The following is a 16,182-nucleotide window of genomic DNA, read 5'->3' as shown; positions in this document are numbered from 1 at the left end:
GAAGGCTACGTTGGCTCTTAATACTTCACATTCATCATTTCTTCACTATTATTTTTGTGGCGTTATCTCACATGCAGCACCAAAGAGGGGGACCACGCACGCACAGCTTGTTACGAGTTGTTTTTCTTCCTGAACTGATGAGGACCATCATAGCTAACTCAACTTACTAAGAAAGAAATTTTTTAGTTTTCCATAATGTATTTAAATGTGTTTCTCCTTGTGTGGGTGAGGAGTCAACAAGAAGCTAAACTGAAAGTCCCCAGTTGAATAGCTTTTTGTCTAATGCTTATGAAAAACGGTTGAAACGTGATCAAGGAACAGCTTACAATCTGATTTCAGTGGGAACATTAAAGCTTAATTGCACCAGATTAATATGAAAATAGTAATCAACTTGTTACCTCAGTCAGAAATGATGCAGTAAATGAGAATAGGTGAGGATACAAGAGGTTCACTCTGGTTCCTTAAAAATTGCTGAGCAGCCCTGTCAGTGTTCCCTGGTGAAAACCCCTTAGGTGTTGAACTAAAAACGAACTCCTTATGAAAATATGAAAGTAAGGCCTGGGGGGGGTTAATCTCCCAGAACAGAACAAATACTACAACCTGACAGACAAGACTGCTACCATCACGATGACCCAGTCTCTGTCAAACTGATTATCAAGGATGGATCCTCAACTGATCCTTTTTTTCATCTCCTTGTGATATCACATGCTACCCCACTCAAAAGCTCACTAACCCCAAGGATTTCTTATCCATCTTCTGTTTTTCTGCCCATATTTTTATAGCTTCTCATACTGGCAGCCATTGGCTCACAAATATAAAACTTAAAAGGAAAACAAAAGAACGCAGATTCTGAAACTTTTTGTAAACATTGGTTGGGCTCCAAGTTTGTGTACAACATCATTGTGAGGAAAAGCTTCCCTCTAAACACGAAGGTTTACATGTGCGTTCTATTGTTGAGGTTGGGTTTGTCAGTCAATTGGTCAGTTCTTTCCCCATCTGCTCCAAGCTGTGATCCATTTTTCTCGGTCTAAGCTCCAGATGATATTAAATGTCTAACTCCTGATTCACAAAACAATAGCCTCTGTAAAAAAAATAAAAAAATAAAAATCTTCTCCACTGTCATAAGCCTAAATATATCTCTATCCATTGTTCAGTCCTTTTGTTACCACCATTTGTCATACCCTAATTAAAACCATACTCTTGGATCTCTTTTGTCTGTTAAGAGAAATTCCAATCCATTGTCTAAGAAACCTATTTCCTATTTCTTTTGTTAACGAATAACCCACTTCCTTTTCTTTTGTTATATTTCCTTTTTCTTTTCTCTTCTACTTCCCAACACTTGGAGAGATGGGACGGGTCGACATCAATAGTATCACATCAGTCTCAAGTCAGAAGATTTCAGACATTAAATAAGTTAATTCTTTATTAACCAATGAGAATGCAAATAATTTTCAAATTCATCTTAAGAAAAAGATGAATTTGCTTATCACAGTGCAATAACAAGTTCTGTTTCTCCTAGATCATGAGTTTGATTCCCACTAGTGAGCTATGATTTTGACGGTTTCTTAATTTTCAAACTACACAATAGGCAAAGATATACTCTTTTATGATGGGAAGGAAGTAAGTTTGGTCAATTTCCACTGCTCAATCCTTGTTCAGCCTCATCAGTCTGCCATAGTTTGGTATAAGAGTGTAATTACATATCCTCATCACAACAAGAAAACGGTATGTACAATAAACAAATACATAATCTAAAGCTTTGTGATATTAATGAATGACGTTTAAAGAAAGGAAGTTTTATCTTCATTTAATTGTTCCAGCTTCCTGACCTAAAATGCACCAAACATTGATGCAATTCTTTTGTTCATCTTGCAAAACTTCATGTTCTGCAAAATGAAAAACTACAATTTTCCTCTATGAAACAACCAGACCAAACACCATGAATAAATATTTTCAAATATAAAGAATTTGAAACATAAAATTTTTTACCAAAATGACCGGATTTGGCATTAAATAACCTGAAAAGGGTTGATATGCTGTAAAACAAAACAAAATCCAGCTTAATCAATTATTTGGGCACAATTGGAAAAATCCTAGATCATAATAAGAATAGTGTTATTGTTTATTTTTTTTTAAATATGAATTATAAAAAAATTTATTGATTCTCATTTTGTAAAAAAAAAAAAAAAAAAAAAAAAAACTTCAGATTCCACTTTAAAATAATGTAAAGAAGCTACTGACAGAAAATTTCAGTCACAAGCTGATAAATTGTGATTGGTTGCCCAGCCTTGAATTAACAACTAATGGTGATTTTTTTTTTTTTTTTTTTTTTTTTTTTTTTTTTTTTTTTTTATAGAAAAATTTAAGATGCCAGGATGTTAGTGATGTAATTTGCTTATGCACAGCTGCATTAAACACCTTGACTTTTGGTAATTAATTTTGAAGAGAGTAGGAAGTGAATATTGGGTTTACTTTCAGCAGCCTCATAACTCTCGCTTTCCTGATTTTATTCTTTAGTCCTCATATTCTATGAGTGATGGTTCTGACAAAGTGAGAAGAATTACTTTCTTCTAGGTCAGAATATATTTATCTAATACTTATGCTTTTGACCTTGAAGTGGTATTTATTTATTTTTATTAGTTCCTTACATCAAGTGGCTTTATGATTTGCCTGGAGTGATTTCCATAAAAAAAAATTCTATAAACCAGTTCAATGATGTTAATGGCAAAAGAATTCCTGTTTCATCAAAACTTCAAAATTTTAAGATAATGCTGTAAAACTAATAATTACTTTTCTGTTTTTCAGAAACTTACCAAGATTTCCATGCTTGGTCATGCGAGAATTACAGTGAATTTTGGGAAGAAGTTTGGCATTTTACCAAAGTGCTTCATTCACAAAATTATGAACAGGTAATTTTAGTTTGCCCCAGTGCTTTTGTGGCTTTATCAATTTAAGCAATTTTTAATTGTTTCAATTTTTTTTTTTTTTTTTTTTTTTTGTGAAAGTTGATAATTTGTATTATTTGGGTTACTATATTCTCATCCTAGATTTTATTCTCGCAGCATTCAATCAGAAATTATGTAAGACTTCCAGAATTTGACAAGACGCACATGTAGGTCTGACAAAAATAAAATTAGTATCAAAGACAAGAACAGTAGTCCAAATAATCTAAATTGTAAATTAAGGAGTAAAAAGTGAACCCTGGGTTTATTTTCTGCAGCCTTGTAACTCTCACTTCCCTTATTTCATACTTTAGTCCTTATATTCCATGAGTGATGCTTTTGACAAAGGGGGGAAAATTGCTGTTTTCTGAGTCTAAATTTATTCATATAACATTTATCATTGATTTGTTTTTGATCTTGAAGCAGTTTTTTTTGTTTTGTGTTTTTAATTTTCTTTTAGCTCCTTACATCAAGTGGCTTCATGCCTTGTTTGAAGTGATTTACATAAAAAATAAAAATTCTTTAAGCATTCTCATTTCAATTTTTTGTCTGAATAATCACTTTAGTTTTAAATTTCAACTTAGATGCTGCTTATTTTGTTGATAAATTCCCTCCACCAATCTACCTTCCCTCTTCTTGTTTCCTTCTGGCATTATTGAAGTCACTTACACTTATAATCTTTACTGTCAAATATATTGCACAACATCCGCTGTGTTTGTCTAAATTGACACCTTCAGGTGTCAGCTTTACCATAATTTTGAGAAGTTTGGTTTCCTTAATTTATTATGTGAACTAGATGTGTTTAGTTGTTCAGAGATTTAAAACTGTCATAGCTTTGACGTTTAAGAAGTAGGTGATCTTTTTTAATTTTAAAATAGATTTTATTTAACTAAATGAATAACTAGTTCGTTAACTAGGAGCTGTTTCTAGACTATCCTCCTATGAAAGTTGTTATGCACTTGTAGAAACAGAAGCAAATACTCACAGCTTAAGATCTTGAATATTTTTGGTTTATAACATCATTGCTGATTGGTTGTAACAGTCAACTTCCTTTCTGGCCTGCCCAATAAGAGACCATCTATCTTGTGACTGGGTTTATAAAAGGTTAAACCCACAAAAATTTTCTCTTTTTCCTGGGTATCACTTGAAAACATGCTCATTTGTTGGGTGCAACTTTGCCTGGGCCCTTTAGGCCCAGGGTGGCAAGGGGACAAGCAAGCCAACATGGCAACCGCTGTACGGATTTTAAGATACATTGTCTACATCCATACACATGGCCTCCTTCCGATACTAACCCTTTCTCAATACAAGCATACTAACAAAGGTGATCAATAAAATTGTTTTATGAATGTTAGAATGAGACTCATCTTCTATTCTACACTCTATTTTGCAAGACTTAATGTGACTTGAAAATTCTGGTCCTAGGTATGACTTTAAAAGACATGCAATGTGTCAAACTTTGATGTTACTGTGTTTTTTTTTTTTTTTTTTTTTTTTTGCAAAACTGATCATGCTATGCAAAGTCAAAAACAACAATTTTACAAAATTGTTGGCAAGACATACCTACCTACGAATGCACTCCTCTACATCTAATAGAGGAAGGCTAGAGAAAGTACTCTCATCACTTGGGTTATTAATGACGTTTAACCAAGAATATACTGTTTGACTTGATATCCACATCTGTGTTCTTCTTTTTACTAACCTATGACTATAAAAAATCAAACCAAACATAAATAAAATATTTGAAGATATAAAGAAATTACTGGATTTGGCATTAAATAACCTAAAAAAGGGTTGATATACAATAAAACAACCAACTCTATTGAGTGACATAGTATAGAATTTTAAATGATATGGAAACCGTTAATTATAAATAAGATAATATATATATATATATATATATAGTAATAAATAGTAGTAATATATATATAGTAATAAATACTGCTATTTACATCTAGAAATAAAATGGGTTTAAAGCCCCTAAAATTTGTTTGCAAGGATCCATGGTGCAGTGGTTAGAGTACTTGGAAAAATTTAGTTGTAAAGTGACCTTCTTCTGAAGATTCAATCTTCAGTATGAGCCATCGAAAATACAATTATGAATTACTAAGAATTTCTAATATGGCTGACAGAACAAGAGCATGATATCCTCATGAATTAAATAAAGGGTTCCATGCAGATTCCCATGTTCAATAAGATATAACTGAAAAAAGTCAGCTTACATCAACCAAAACGTGAAAATGACATTCAAGATAAGCACAGTAGTCCAAAGAATCTAAATAATACGAACCAACCATTTTAAAAAATTCTATCAGCAACTCCATTTAATTTTGATTTTCCAATTTCTTACATCAGATGGTTAAGCTAATCGCTATAAAGTAGAAACAATTAACATTTTTAAAATCAAAAATGTAAATCAAACTTGAAAGGATAATTATACCATAAAAACGTTTTCAAGCATTTTTTTTTTCTTCTAAAATCCAACTTTATTTGGCATTAAATCACTTCAAAAAGGTTGATATTGTGTAAAACAAACAAATCAATTAATTACGATGATGTCTATTTTTCATATAGGGTTCTAGCTGACTTTAAGCATCGATGATAAACAATTATATCTGGAGAACTATATATTTACTCCAGTTTAAATATATGCATTATTGCAGGGTGATCTCCCTTTATTTCTTAAAAAAATGAATCCTTAATAAAAAATGTTTTTTTTTTTTTTTTCAAATTAAGATGATTTTTAGTTTTGTATTATTTTATTTTAGGTTATTGACAAAGAATTGAACATTGCAGACATTCCGACCTGGTTTTCAGGTGCAAGACTCAATTTTGCAGAGAATTTACTCCGCTGTGAGGAGAACAAAGTTGCAATTTATGCCACAAGTGAGTTTCACTTTAAAATCTAATTTAATCTATCAATAACAACTTGGCTTGCTGAGAAAAGAGAATTTTCTTGGTTTTAATCCAAAATTCCTCCTATATTAAAAACAAAAATAAAAATTTGTATGATGTAGATACCTGTGACAGAACAAAAATATGTTCCAAAAAAATGCGAATTTATCAATTCACTTTTTTTATATGCAGAAAATCATTTTTAAACGATTACAACTAAAAATCTTCCAAGTTTTAATTATGGAGTTATCTCTCTTGTTTCTTGATAGTATTTTAAAGATGGTAATGTAAGACAGTTGTTCCTCACTTATCCATAAAATTTGATTTTCGTAGTTAAAAAAAAAAAATTGATCAAGTAGTTTCATTTTTTAAATAAAAAAAATATATATATTTATAACCAAAGACCTGTTGCCTTGTCTGCCATTTTGAAAACCATCTAAATAGAATAAAGGGAGATAACTCAATAAAATTCCAACTTGCGAGATTTATGTCCTATTGCCCGCTTAAAAAATTTTTTTTGCAAAAATAAATGACTTAATTACGTGATTTTTGGAATATATTTTTGTTTCATCACAGTTGCATACATCATACAGATTTTTCTTTTTTATATAGAGAGAATTCTGGAGAAGATCCAAAAATGTTAATTTTAACTTAAATTTCACTTTCTGTAAGTTCAGCTTTAAAAGTAATTATTTTAAAATGTTGACCATTTTCATTTACGTTCATAGTTTAAGATGAATGCTAGAAATCTGATTCATAATAGTGATTACTGTTTGATAAATTATGAAAATTTTTGCAAGTTTTGTTTGACATTCTTTGATTCTAGGAGAAGGATCAAGTAAAATTGAGCAGAGAACTTTCCTAGAGCTACGGACTAATGTTGCCTGGTATGCTGCTGCCATGAGAAAGTTGGGGATCCAACCAGGAGATCGGGTGGTGGGTAAGTTGTATTTTATTTCCTTTTCCTTATGAAAAATCATTTTTGTTTTATCTTATTTGATACTCCTGTTTCCAACTTGTACCTATTATTGTTTTGATTCATGATGTTAATTAAAATAAACTTTGCTATTCGTCTATTTTGTTAGTCGTTAGCTCTTCTAAAAATTGGTTCATTAGATTTTCCCAAAATTTTTCATAAATTTTATTTTTCATGTAAATCACTCCAGACAAGGCATAAAGCCACTTGATGTAAAGAGCTAAAAAATAAAAATTTAAAAATACTACTTGAAGGTCAAAAACTAACCAATGATAGGTGTTAGATGGATTCTGACCTAGAAATCAGCGGTTTTTCCCTCTTTGTCAGAAACATTTCTTCTGGAATGGTAAGACTAGAGGACAAAATAGAGAAAGTGAGAGTTACAAGGCTGCCAACTGCTTTGTCTTGGAAAGTTAAAATACACCCAAATTGCATTTATTTATTTTTTTATGACAAACATATTAAATGTCCTTCATGAATTGTTTTTATTAGAATCCATAAAAAATCAAAAACAAAAGTGCTTGTGCAGTTTATGGACCATACTATTTTTTTAGATAGGCTTTTCAAGTTAAATTCAATTTTTACAGTAAGAATGACTTCATAAATAATACTATTAGGTTGGTGCAAAAATGTTTTTGATGTTCAACTATATATATATATATAAAGATAACATTTTTGCACCAACCTAATTTTCATGATAATTTTCATAAACAGCACAAACACTAAAAATATATATTTATTCATGAAACTTACCATACGATAAGTTTCTTTTTCTTGATTTGAATCTTTTCTTTCTAAATTTTTAAAGTTAAAATATTTTCATTGTATTTTCTTTACAGCAACTTTTTTTTTAATTTGAAATTGCATTATATTGATTGTTTTGTTTTTCCCTTGATTTTTATGTTTTTGATAACATTTTAACATTAATCAGCAAATTCACAAAAAAGAATCAGTTTTCATTCAGCCAGAATATACCAACAAAATGTCTGTATTCTGCATAAGTACCATTACCACTTGCAAGCAATGATGAATGAATTTGTTCTCATCTACAGGTTATTTACCCAATTGCTGTGAAACTGTGGAGGCCATGTTGGCTGCTGCCAGTATTGGAGCAATTTGGAGTTCAACATCTCCCGAATTTGGAGAAAAGGTTAGTTTTGAAATGTATGATTTAAAAAAATTTTATTTGTTTATTTATAAGCTGTTCAATTATAATTTCATTGTACGGTATAAGTTTTGCAAATTGACCAACACTAGAAGGCCAAAAAAGGACTGGTCAAATCGGTCATCATCCATGGATGAAAAGACATACAAGATAGGAAAAATAAATCATTTCTTGATTCAGTTTGTTGCATAGATATGTTAACGAGATGCCAACTTAATGAATGCCGCAATACTGAAATATGTACATGACCTCAATCTGTATATTGAAATGGAAAGAACAGATCTTTAGTCAAATCTTCCTGCACTTAGAATGCATAGTTGTTTTTAAGGTTACAATGCAGCATTATACTGATCTCAGATGAGCAAGTGAAACTATCTGCAAACATGAATGAAAAGGCATACAAGATGTGAAAAATAAATCCTTTGCATAGATATGCTAACGAGATGAGTTCATAATTAACGGATACTCTAACTTAACAGCTAAATCTGACCCCCAAGATCGTCATGGGCATGGAATATGTGCCTACATTAAGGATAGCTTCCCGTGTGGCAGGGATATCTCTAGAGAAGATCCTAATTTACCCTATATGTGCTTCAGGGTTGCACTTGCTAACACCACTGCATTTATATTTGCCCTCTATCGGCCCCACAACAGCGGAGTTACTATCTTTAAGAGTATATCTGAGAAAATAGACCACATACTGTTTGCACATCCCTCGGCTAACATCCACATCTGTGGTGACTTCAACGTCCATAATGTGGAATGGCTGACCCATTCAAATAAGACAGACGATGAGGGGAGGTTCTGTCATGATTTTGCCATTGCTTATGACCTCACTCAGATTGTTCGCGAACCCACCCATGTGCCCGATACACCCGGTCAATATGCAAGCCTTCTAGACCTTTTTCTCTCAACTTCCCCTGAGCTATGTTCATGTTCCGTTCATTTTCCTCTAGGATCCTCCGATCACTCCGTCGTATCAGTTAAGATAAAAACGAAATGTAAGAAGTCCCCAGACGTACCCCTCCACCATACTGTATACCGATACTCTATGGCTGACTGGGATAGCTTCCGTATATTCATATCTGATTTACCTCTGCACTCCATGTTTAAAAAGGAAGTGTCCTCTATAGTATCAGATCTGACCGAATGGTTAATTGTAGGCATAGACCAATTCATACCATCTAAAAAGTTCTAACAAAAACCTAACAGCCAGCCATTGTTCTCCCCAGAATGTGCTGCTGCTATCGCGCACAGAAATCACTTTTTCCATAGCTACCAACGTAATAGATGCACTGAGACTAAAGCTGCTTTCAGGACTGCCAGCAACCACTGTAAAAGAGTAATAAAATTGCTAGAGAGCTATATGCCCAGTCTGTTAAATCCAAGGTAGCTGATCAGCGGCTTGGTTCCCACCAGTTTTGGCAAATAACAAATAGGATCCTGATTAGAAGTGTGTGTTCTATCCCAACCATTATCAATGGACCAGAGGTCATTTCGTCAACGTCAGACAAGGCCAAACTATTTGCAAAGAACTTTGCAGCTAATTCTACCCTATGCGACAAAGGCCATCAACTCCTCATATTTCCTCCTATAACACAGAACAAGCTAGGTAACATACAAATATCCGTGCATGAGGTCGCCAAGCTAATCAAGAACCTAGATTCCAGTAAAGCAACTGGCCCTGATGGCATCCCAATTATAGTGTTAAAAAAGCTTCAACCAGAACTTGCTCCCATACTTACGAAACTATTTAAGCGCTGCCTTAAGGAGAAGTGCTTTCCGACTCCCTGGAAGACCTCATCAGTTTGCCCTGTATTTAAGAATTCAGGTGATAAGTCATCTCCCTCTTAGTACAGACCAATAAGTCTCCTGTGTGTTATGAGTAAGTTGCTGGAATCCATATTAAATAGAGAAATAGTCAACCACCTCAGCAGGTATAACCTTCTTAGTGACACACCATATGGTTTCCGCTCTGCAAGATCTACCGCAGATGTGCTGACGGTTATATCCCACAGGATTAGTGAATCTCTTGACAAAGGCTTCCTTTCTAGGGCAATTGCTCTTGACATATCAAAGGCCTTCTACAAGGTATGGCATAAGGGTCTACTTCACAAGATTTCCAGCTACGGTATAACTGGAAATGTTTTCTCAATCATTAAATCATTTCTCTCCGATAAGCTCATAAGAGTAGTGGTAGATGGACAAAAATCGGAGGCCTGCAATATAAATGCTGGAGTCCCTCAGGGGTCAATCCTGGGCCCAACTCTCTTTCTGATCTACATCAATGACCTCCCTAAACACATACTTAAATCATTCGTTGACATCTATGCTGATGACACGACCATCTACGGCAACACATCAAAGGCTGTAAATGACAAAGTTCTCTCTGATTCTCTCTCCTCTGATCTCGAGCACGTGGTTCAGTGGGGAAAGACGTGACTGGTTACCTCTAATGCATCCAAAACCAAACTCCTATCCTTACATCATCAACGCTCTGATCCCCATCTGGCATCAATTGTGATGGATGGCTCTCGTCTGGGTGAGGCCCCGTGTTTTGACAGGCTTCTGTGTTTGACCTTTACTCCTGATCTGAAATGGATCACGTACATCAAGTCTGTTGCCAAGGTTGCTGGAAAGATGGTGGGATCCTTCTACCGCTCCAGAAGATATCTCACTACTGATGCAATTCTCTATCTATATAAAAGCCAAGTACGTCCAAGGATGGAATACTGTTGCCATATCTGGGCAGAAGCTGCTAAAAACAGCCTATCCTGCCTTGACAGAGTACAAAACAGACTTCGTGGCTTAGTGGGGGATGCCCTTTTCTCTACCCTGCAACCTCTCTCCCACAGAAGAGACGTTGCGAGCCTATCCTTGTTTTATCGTTATTTCCATGGCAGGTGCTCGTCTGAACTCCAATCTCTGGTCCCCCCTCGCCAATCTTTCACGATAAACACCCGTCTAGCTGAATCCACTGTGAAAAATTTCCCCCACTGTGCCAAAATCAAAACGTAGATTCCATGAACAAAGCTTCTTTCTTAGAAGTGCATGCCTGTGGAATTCTGTTCCGGTTGCCTGTTTACCACCTGACTACAACCTGGATGTCTTCAAGTCCAATGTAAACAAATTTCTGATGAACCGGCTCCTTAAGTAAGACACTTTATCAAATCTCCAACACTAACATACTGTACACACAATAACCCTTGGCTTCTGAGCCTTGATAAGTGGTGACTACCTTGTAAAAAAAAAAAAAAAAAAAAAAAAAAAAAATTATTACTGTCAGCAATAATTGTGTTGGAAAACACCTGCATCATGCAACACATGGGGCAGTCAAAGTACACTGTCATTTTTGGTCTGAAACCAGATGCAGAGCGTTTCTCTAGCTTTTTCCTGTTGCAATCAAATCTCTCAATTTATTTTGCTTCCAGTTCACTTTTGGTCTTTTTCTTCCCATCAGGGGTCCATTGGAAAAGATTCAAAAATCTACTTTAATAAATCGACCTGATTTCTGCAGCCCAACCTCATATTGATCCTCTTTGGTATTTCTCTCTCTCTCTATTTTCAGGCTGTTTTAGAAAGATTTGCACAAATCCAACCAAAACTAATGTTTACAGTAAATGCTGTCTTTTACAAAGGCAAGATTCATAATCATATTAAGAAAGTCCAAAAAGTTCTGAAAGGTAAGCAGAATTGACCATGGCAAAAACATGTGCTCTTTTGTTTTTAGATTTAAAAAAAAAAAAATATTTCATTGAGAAAACACTAATTTGTTTTTGTAATAACTTCAGATTATTTTAATACAAATTTTTTATTGATCAAAGTGTTTTAAATCTGTTTTTTATCTGTTTGATTATTTTTTTAATAATGAGCCGGATTTTTGTCAATACTTGTTACGGTACTTGTACAGTTTAATCAAGACATTAAAAAATGAAAATATCGAATAACGGTTATATTGTACGTATCCGTTTTGAACTGAAGATCTCCAAAAAAAATTAGTTTTTTTTTTTTTGTTTGTTTTTTTTATTTTACAGCGGAAAAAACGTTTTTATGAGAGTGTGTTGAAGGCAGACATCTTGGAATATGGAACATGCCACAGGGAGATAACTCCAGTTAAAGCGCCGACACTCCCTCCCCATCTTTAATACTAGCTTTTCTTCCTAAAAATCAAACCTTTTGCTCGGTATCATAACAAATTGTTTTTTCATTGTAAAACAAAAACTATTTGAAATTAAGTGAATTTTTTTTTTTTTTTTTTTTTTTTTTCAGAAAACTTCATTCCATAACAAATACGTAGAATTTAAACTTTTTTCGATGTTTTCCTTTATTGATTTTCCTTTATTGATTAAATTGTACAAGTGCCCTTGTTACATAGATTCAGTCATGGACAAGCATCCATTTGTTCAAACCGACGTCTTTGTCGAGGCCAAGGACAACAACAAATAAGAGAGATCACTCTAAAATCTTATCACAAACTATATCTCAGCACAAGGGAGATAACTTAAATAAGACGTCACGTTTTTTTTAAAGTTTTTTTCCTCCTTGGCGGTACAGGTTCGAGCCTGCCTGCCTACTACCACTTTTTTTTTTTTTTTTCTGCTCAATACACACCTCCAAACATCCGGGCAACGCCGGGCACCCAGACTAGTTGTAAGAAACAGTTACAGCTGAGAGAATATACCAAAACCACTAGAAAATGCATTGAAGTGCAGAAATTAGGAACTTGTGATTTCTGGAAAATCTACAACAGTGTAGTAAATAATAGGAAATCAACAATTCCCCCACTATCCAACAATCATGAGGTTGTTTGCATGGCAACCGAGAAAGCTAATATGCTTGCCCATCAGTTTGTCTCAAACTCCACTTTTGACCCAGCACACCACTCTCTACCTTATTTTCCTTTGCAAACAGAAACCACACTTGATGATCTGAAAATCACCTCTTAAGTACATGATATCATAAAAAAGACCTAGACACCTCAAAAGCATGTAGACCTGATCTCCTCCCTGTTATACTATTAAAAATACTGCTCCGCTGAGGTTGCTCTACTTCTCTCAAAACTTTTCAACAAATGTTTTAATGAATCTTCCTTCCCTGACTGCTGGTAAACTGCTTCTGTGGTACCAGTTTACAACATTTCTGGCAAAAGAACTGACCCATTAAATAATCACCCCATTAGCCTCCTCCCTCTTTTTATCAAAATATTTGAGTCCATAATTAATCAAGCTCTATACCACCACCTTACAATTGCTAAACTTCCGCCGGACAATAATAGATTTAGGCAAGCCTGTTCTATTGCAGATATCCTAACTAATCTCTGAACGTATATGGCATGCACTGGATAAGGTAGGGGAGGGCAGTAGCCCTAGATATATCTACAGCTTTTGACAGGATCTTATGAAAATCAGATCATATGGTATTACTGGACAAATACTATCTTAAATAAGAGAATCCAGGTTTCCCTGATTGTTCATACATCAAAACAATGATATTAAATACAGGTGTACCTTAGGGGTCAATCCTTGGACTGTTTGACCTCTCTGATAAAAATGTCTCTGAGATGGGCATATTTGCTGTAACAGGTACAAGGACAAGGGGAAAATGAATGAACGCATATCTAAGGCAATGACGGAAACCCAAGAGGAAGACCTCCAGTCTTTAGTGGAATGGGGACAAAAATGGATGGTAACGTTCAATGCTGCCAGGATTAAGCTCATTTGCTTTAATAATTACAAGAAACTTTCTCAGTCACTAATAGCTATGGCTGATGATACATTACCTGAAAGTACTTTGTTCAAAATCTTCAGCTCAACATTAACAAGGAACAGGAGTTGGAACAGATACATGCTGGTGCATCTGCTACTAGTCTCTCCCTCTTGGACAGGGTTCATGAGTCTCCAACCTAATAAGTCCCGAACTGTCAGCTAAGCTTCAACCTTTTTCCTATCTACAAGTATTTTAATGGTAAATACTCCGATGAACTACAAGCCCTTGTACCTCCTCGATGTAAATACCCCCGACAAGCAGCAAAGTCCCATCTCTACACAGTAGAAATCCCATGATGCCCTCTACTCTAATAGTTTCTTCTCCAGAATTGGTAGACTTTGGAATTCTCTTCTGGGTTCCTGCTTCCCCAACTGCACTGACATGCAGAAGTTCAGGTATAATGTAAGCAGACATCTTGCTGTTCAACTCCCTACGATTTATGTCCCAGATAGTATCTCCTTACATCAAAGTGGCACTGTGCCTTGTTTGGGATGAAAATGCAATAAAAAAAATTCTTTTATTTAACTTTTCTGTAGGAGCATAAGTTTACACAAAAGAAAATAGTTTATAAATATGTAACTGTTACAAATATTTTTTTTTTCAGTTTAGAAACTTAAAATATTATACATAATTAACAAATTTTTGTCTCTGTTTTTTTTAAATAGAAACTTTGATGTATGGAATTGAAACCTAGTCAGTAAGGGTTGAGGGAATGTGTTGCATAGATAGAAATGATATGAGAATGACACAATTGTTATATAATTTATTAGTCTTCATTTAGATTAAATTTGAACAACATGGGGGAAATGTGTGCAAAAGAGTACACTTCGATGGTATAGCAGTGTTGAAAGAATGGATGAGTGTTCTTGGGTTAGATGTAGAACAGTTGAGGTAGCAGGTTCCTTTCATAGGGAAAGGACAAGGAAAACATGGGAGCACATAATAAAATTGGACGTGAAGGATAAATAGCTGGCCAGAGATTGGTTAGTTTGGAAGTTAATTTCTTACAGGCATACCTGTATGTAAAACGAATGTTAAATGGAACATGATGATATTGCAATTTCTGCTTTTATATATTTTTTTTTAATCTGACCATGGTTTGATTATTTGAATTGGGGGCAAAAATGAGTTTGCAAAGCCAATTAAATATAAAAATATTAAATCATTTCTCTCTGATAGGTTCATAAGAGTAATGGTTGATGGGCAGAAATCTGAAGCTCTCAGTATTGATGCTGGAGTTAAAGAGTCCACCTTTGGCCCAACTCTCTTGATCTACATCAATGATCTCCCAAATCACATCCTAAGATCATTCATAGACATTTATGCTGATGACACATCAGAGGCAATAAATGACCAAGTTTTTTCTGATTCTCTCTCCTCTGATCTTCAGCATGTAGTACAATGGAGAAAGAGGTGGCTGGTTACTTTTAATGCATCTAAAACCAAGCTTTTATCTTTACATCAACACCTTGATCCCCATCTGGCATCAATTGAAATGAATGGCTCTCGTCTTAGGGAGGCTCCGTGTTTCAACAAGCTTCTGGGCTTGACCTTTACTTTTGATCTGAAATGGAACACATACATCAAATCTGTTGCCAAGGACTCTGGAAAAATGGTGATATCCTTCTACCGCTCCAGTAGATATCTCACTCCTGATGCAATTCTCTATCTATACAAAAGCCAAGTACATCCAACGATGGAGTACTGTTGCCATATCTGTGCAGGAACTGCTAGAGGCAGCTTATCCTGCCTTGACAGTTCAAAATAGACTTCATAGCTGGTGGGGATGCCCTTTTCTTTTTCCTGCAACCTCTTTCCCACAGAAGAGACGTTGCGAGTCTGTCTCTGCTTTATTTCCATGGCAAGTGCTCATTTGAGCTCCAATCTATGGTCCCTCCCCCTCACCAATCTTTCACAAAAAGCACCCATCTAGCTGAAACTACTGTCAATAATTTTTCCCACTCTTTATCTGTACCTAAACCAAAACATAGATTCCATGAACAAAGCTTCTTTCTCAGAACTGCACACCTGTGGAACTCTCTTTCGTTAGTCTGTTTTCCAGCTGACTACGATTTGGTTGTCTTCAAGTCCAACGTAAACCAATTCTTGATGAACTGTCCCATTAAATAATCCAATTTACCAAATTTCTACTACTAACGATTACTAAAAAATTATCGCATTGACTACTGTACACTCAATAACTCTTATCCTCGAGTGGCCTCCTCCGGGCCTTGATAAGTGGTGACCTCTTTGTAAAAAAAAAAAAAAATTTTTTAATCTAAAATTACTCTTTCTGCTTCTATCTACAGCTACAGCTTAATTTGTTTATGCTGAATTATCCCAATCTTTTCATTGGTCCCCCGATAAAGGAGGGATTGGACCTAGTAATTCACTCTTGTTTGTCCGTTAATTTGTTCGCATTTTTTTCAATAACCTCA

The 16,182-nt window shown here is 34.7% G+C and overlaps 1 protein-coding gene across 2 annotated transcripts in view; it reads left to right on the top strand.

The window, feature by feature from the left end:
• LOC145289677 (acetoacetyl-CoA synthetase-like) overlaps positions 1–16,182 on the top strand; it is an 83,799-nt gene that overhangs the window by 33,518 nt on the left and 34,099 nt on the right. For both annotated transcript variants that reach the window (XM_080136440.1, XM_080136433.1), the window contains exons 2-6: positions 2,806–2,909; positions 5,711–5,828; positions 6,664–6,777; positions 7,866–7,963; positions 11,547–11,661. In XM_080136440.1, the coding sequence (XP_079992566.1) occupies positions 2,806–2,909; positions 5,711–5,828; positions 6,664–6,777; positions 7,866–7,963; positions 11,547–11,661 (549 nt within the window). The remainder of the gene's footprint in view (positions 1–2,805; positions 2,910–5,710; positions 5,829–6,663; positions 6,778–7,865; positions 7,964–11,546; positions 11,662–16,182) is intronic.

Source organism: Euprymna scolopes, chromosome 1 (genome assembly GCF_053919585.1).
Source record: "Euprymna scolopes isolate OS-2025 chromosome 1, ASM5391958v1, whole genome shotgun sequence".
Classification (NCBI taxonomy): Eukaryota; Metazoa; Mollusca; class Cephalopoda; order Sepiida; family Sepiolidae; genus Euprymna; species Euprymna scolopes.
The sequence above is the reverse complement of the archived record's forward strand: the minus strand, read 5'-3'. Positions and strand labels throughout refer to the sequence as shown.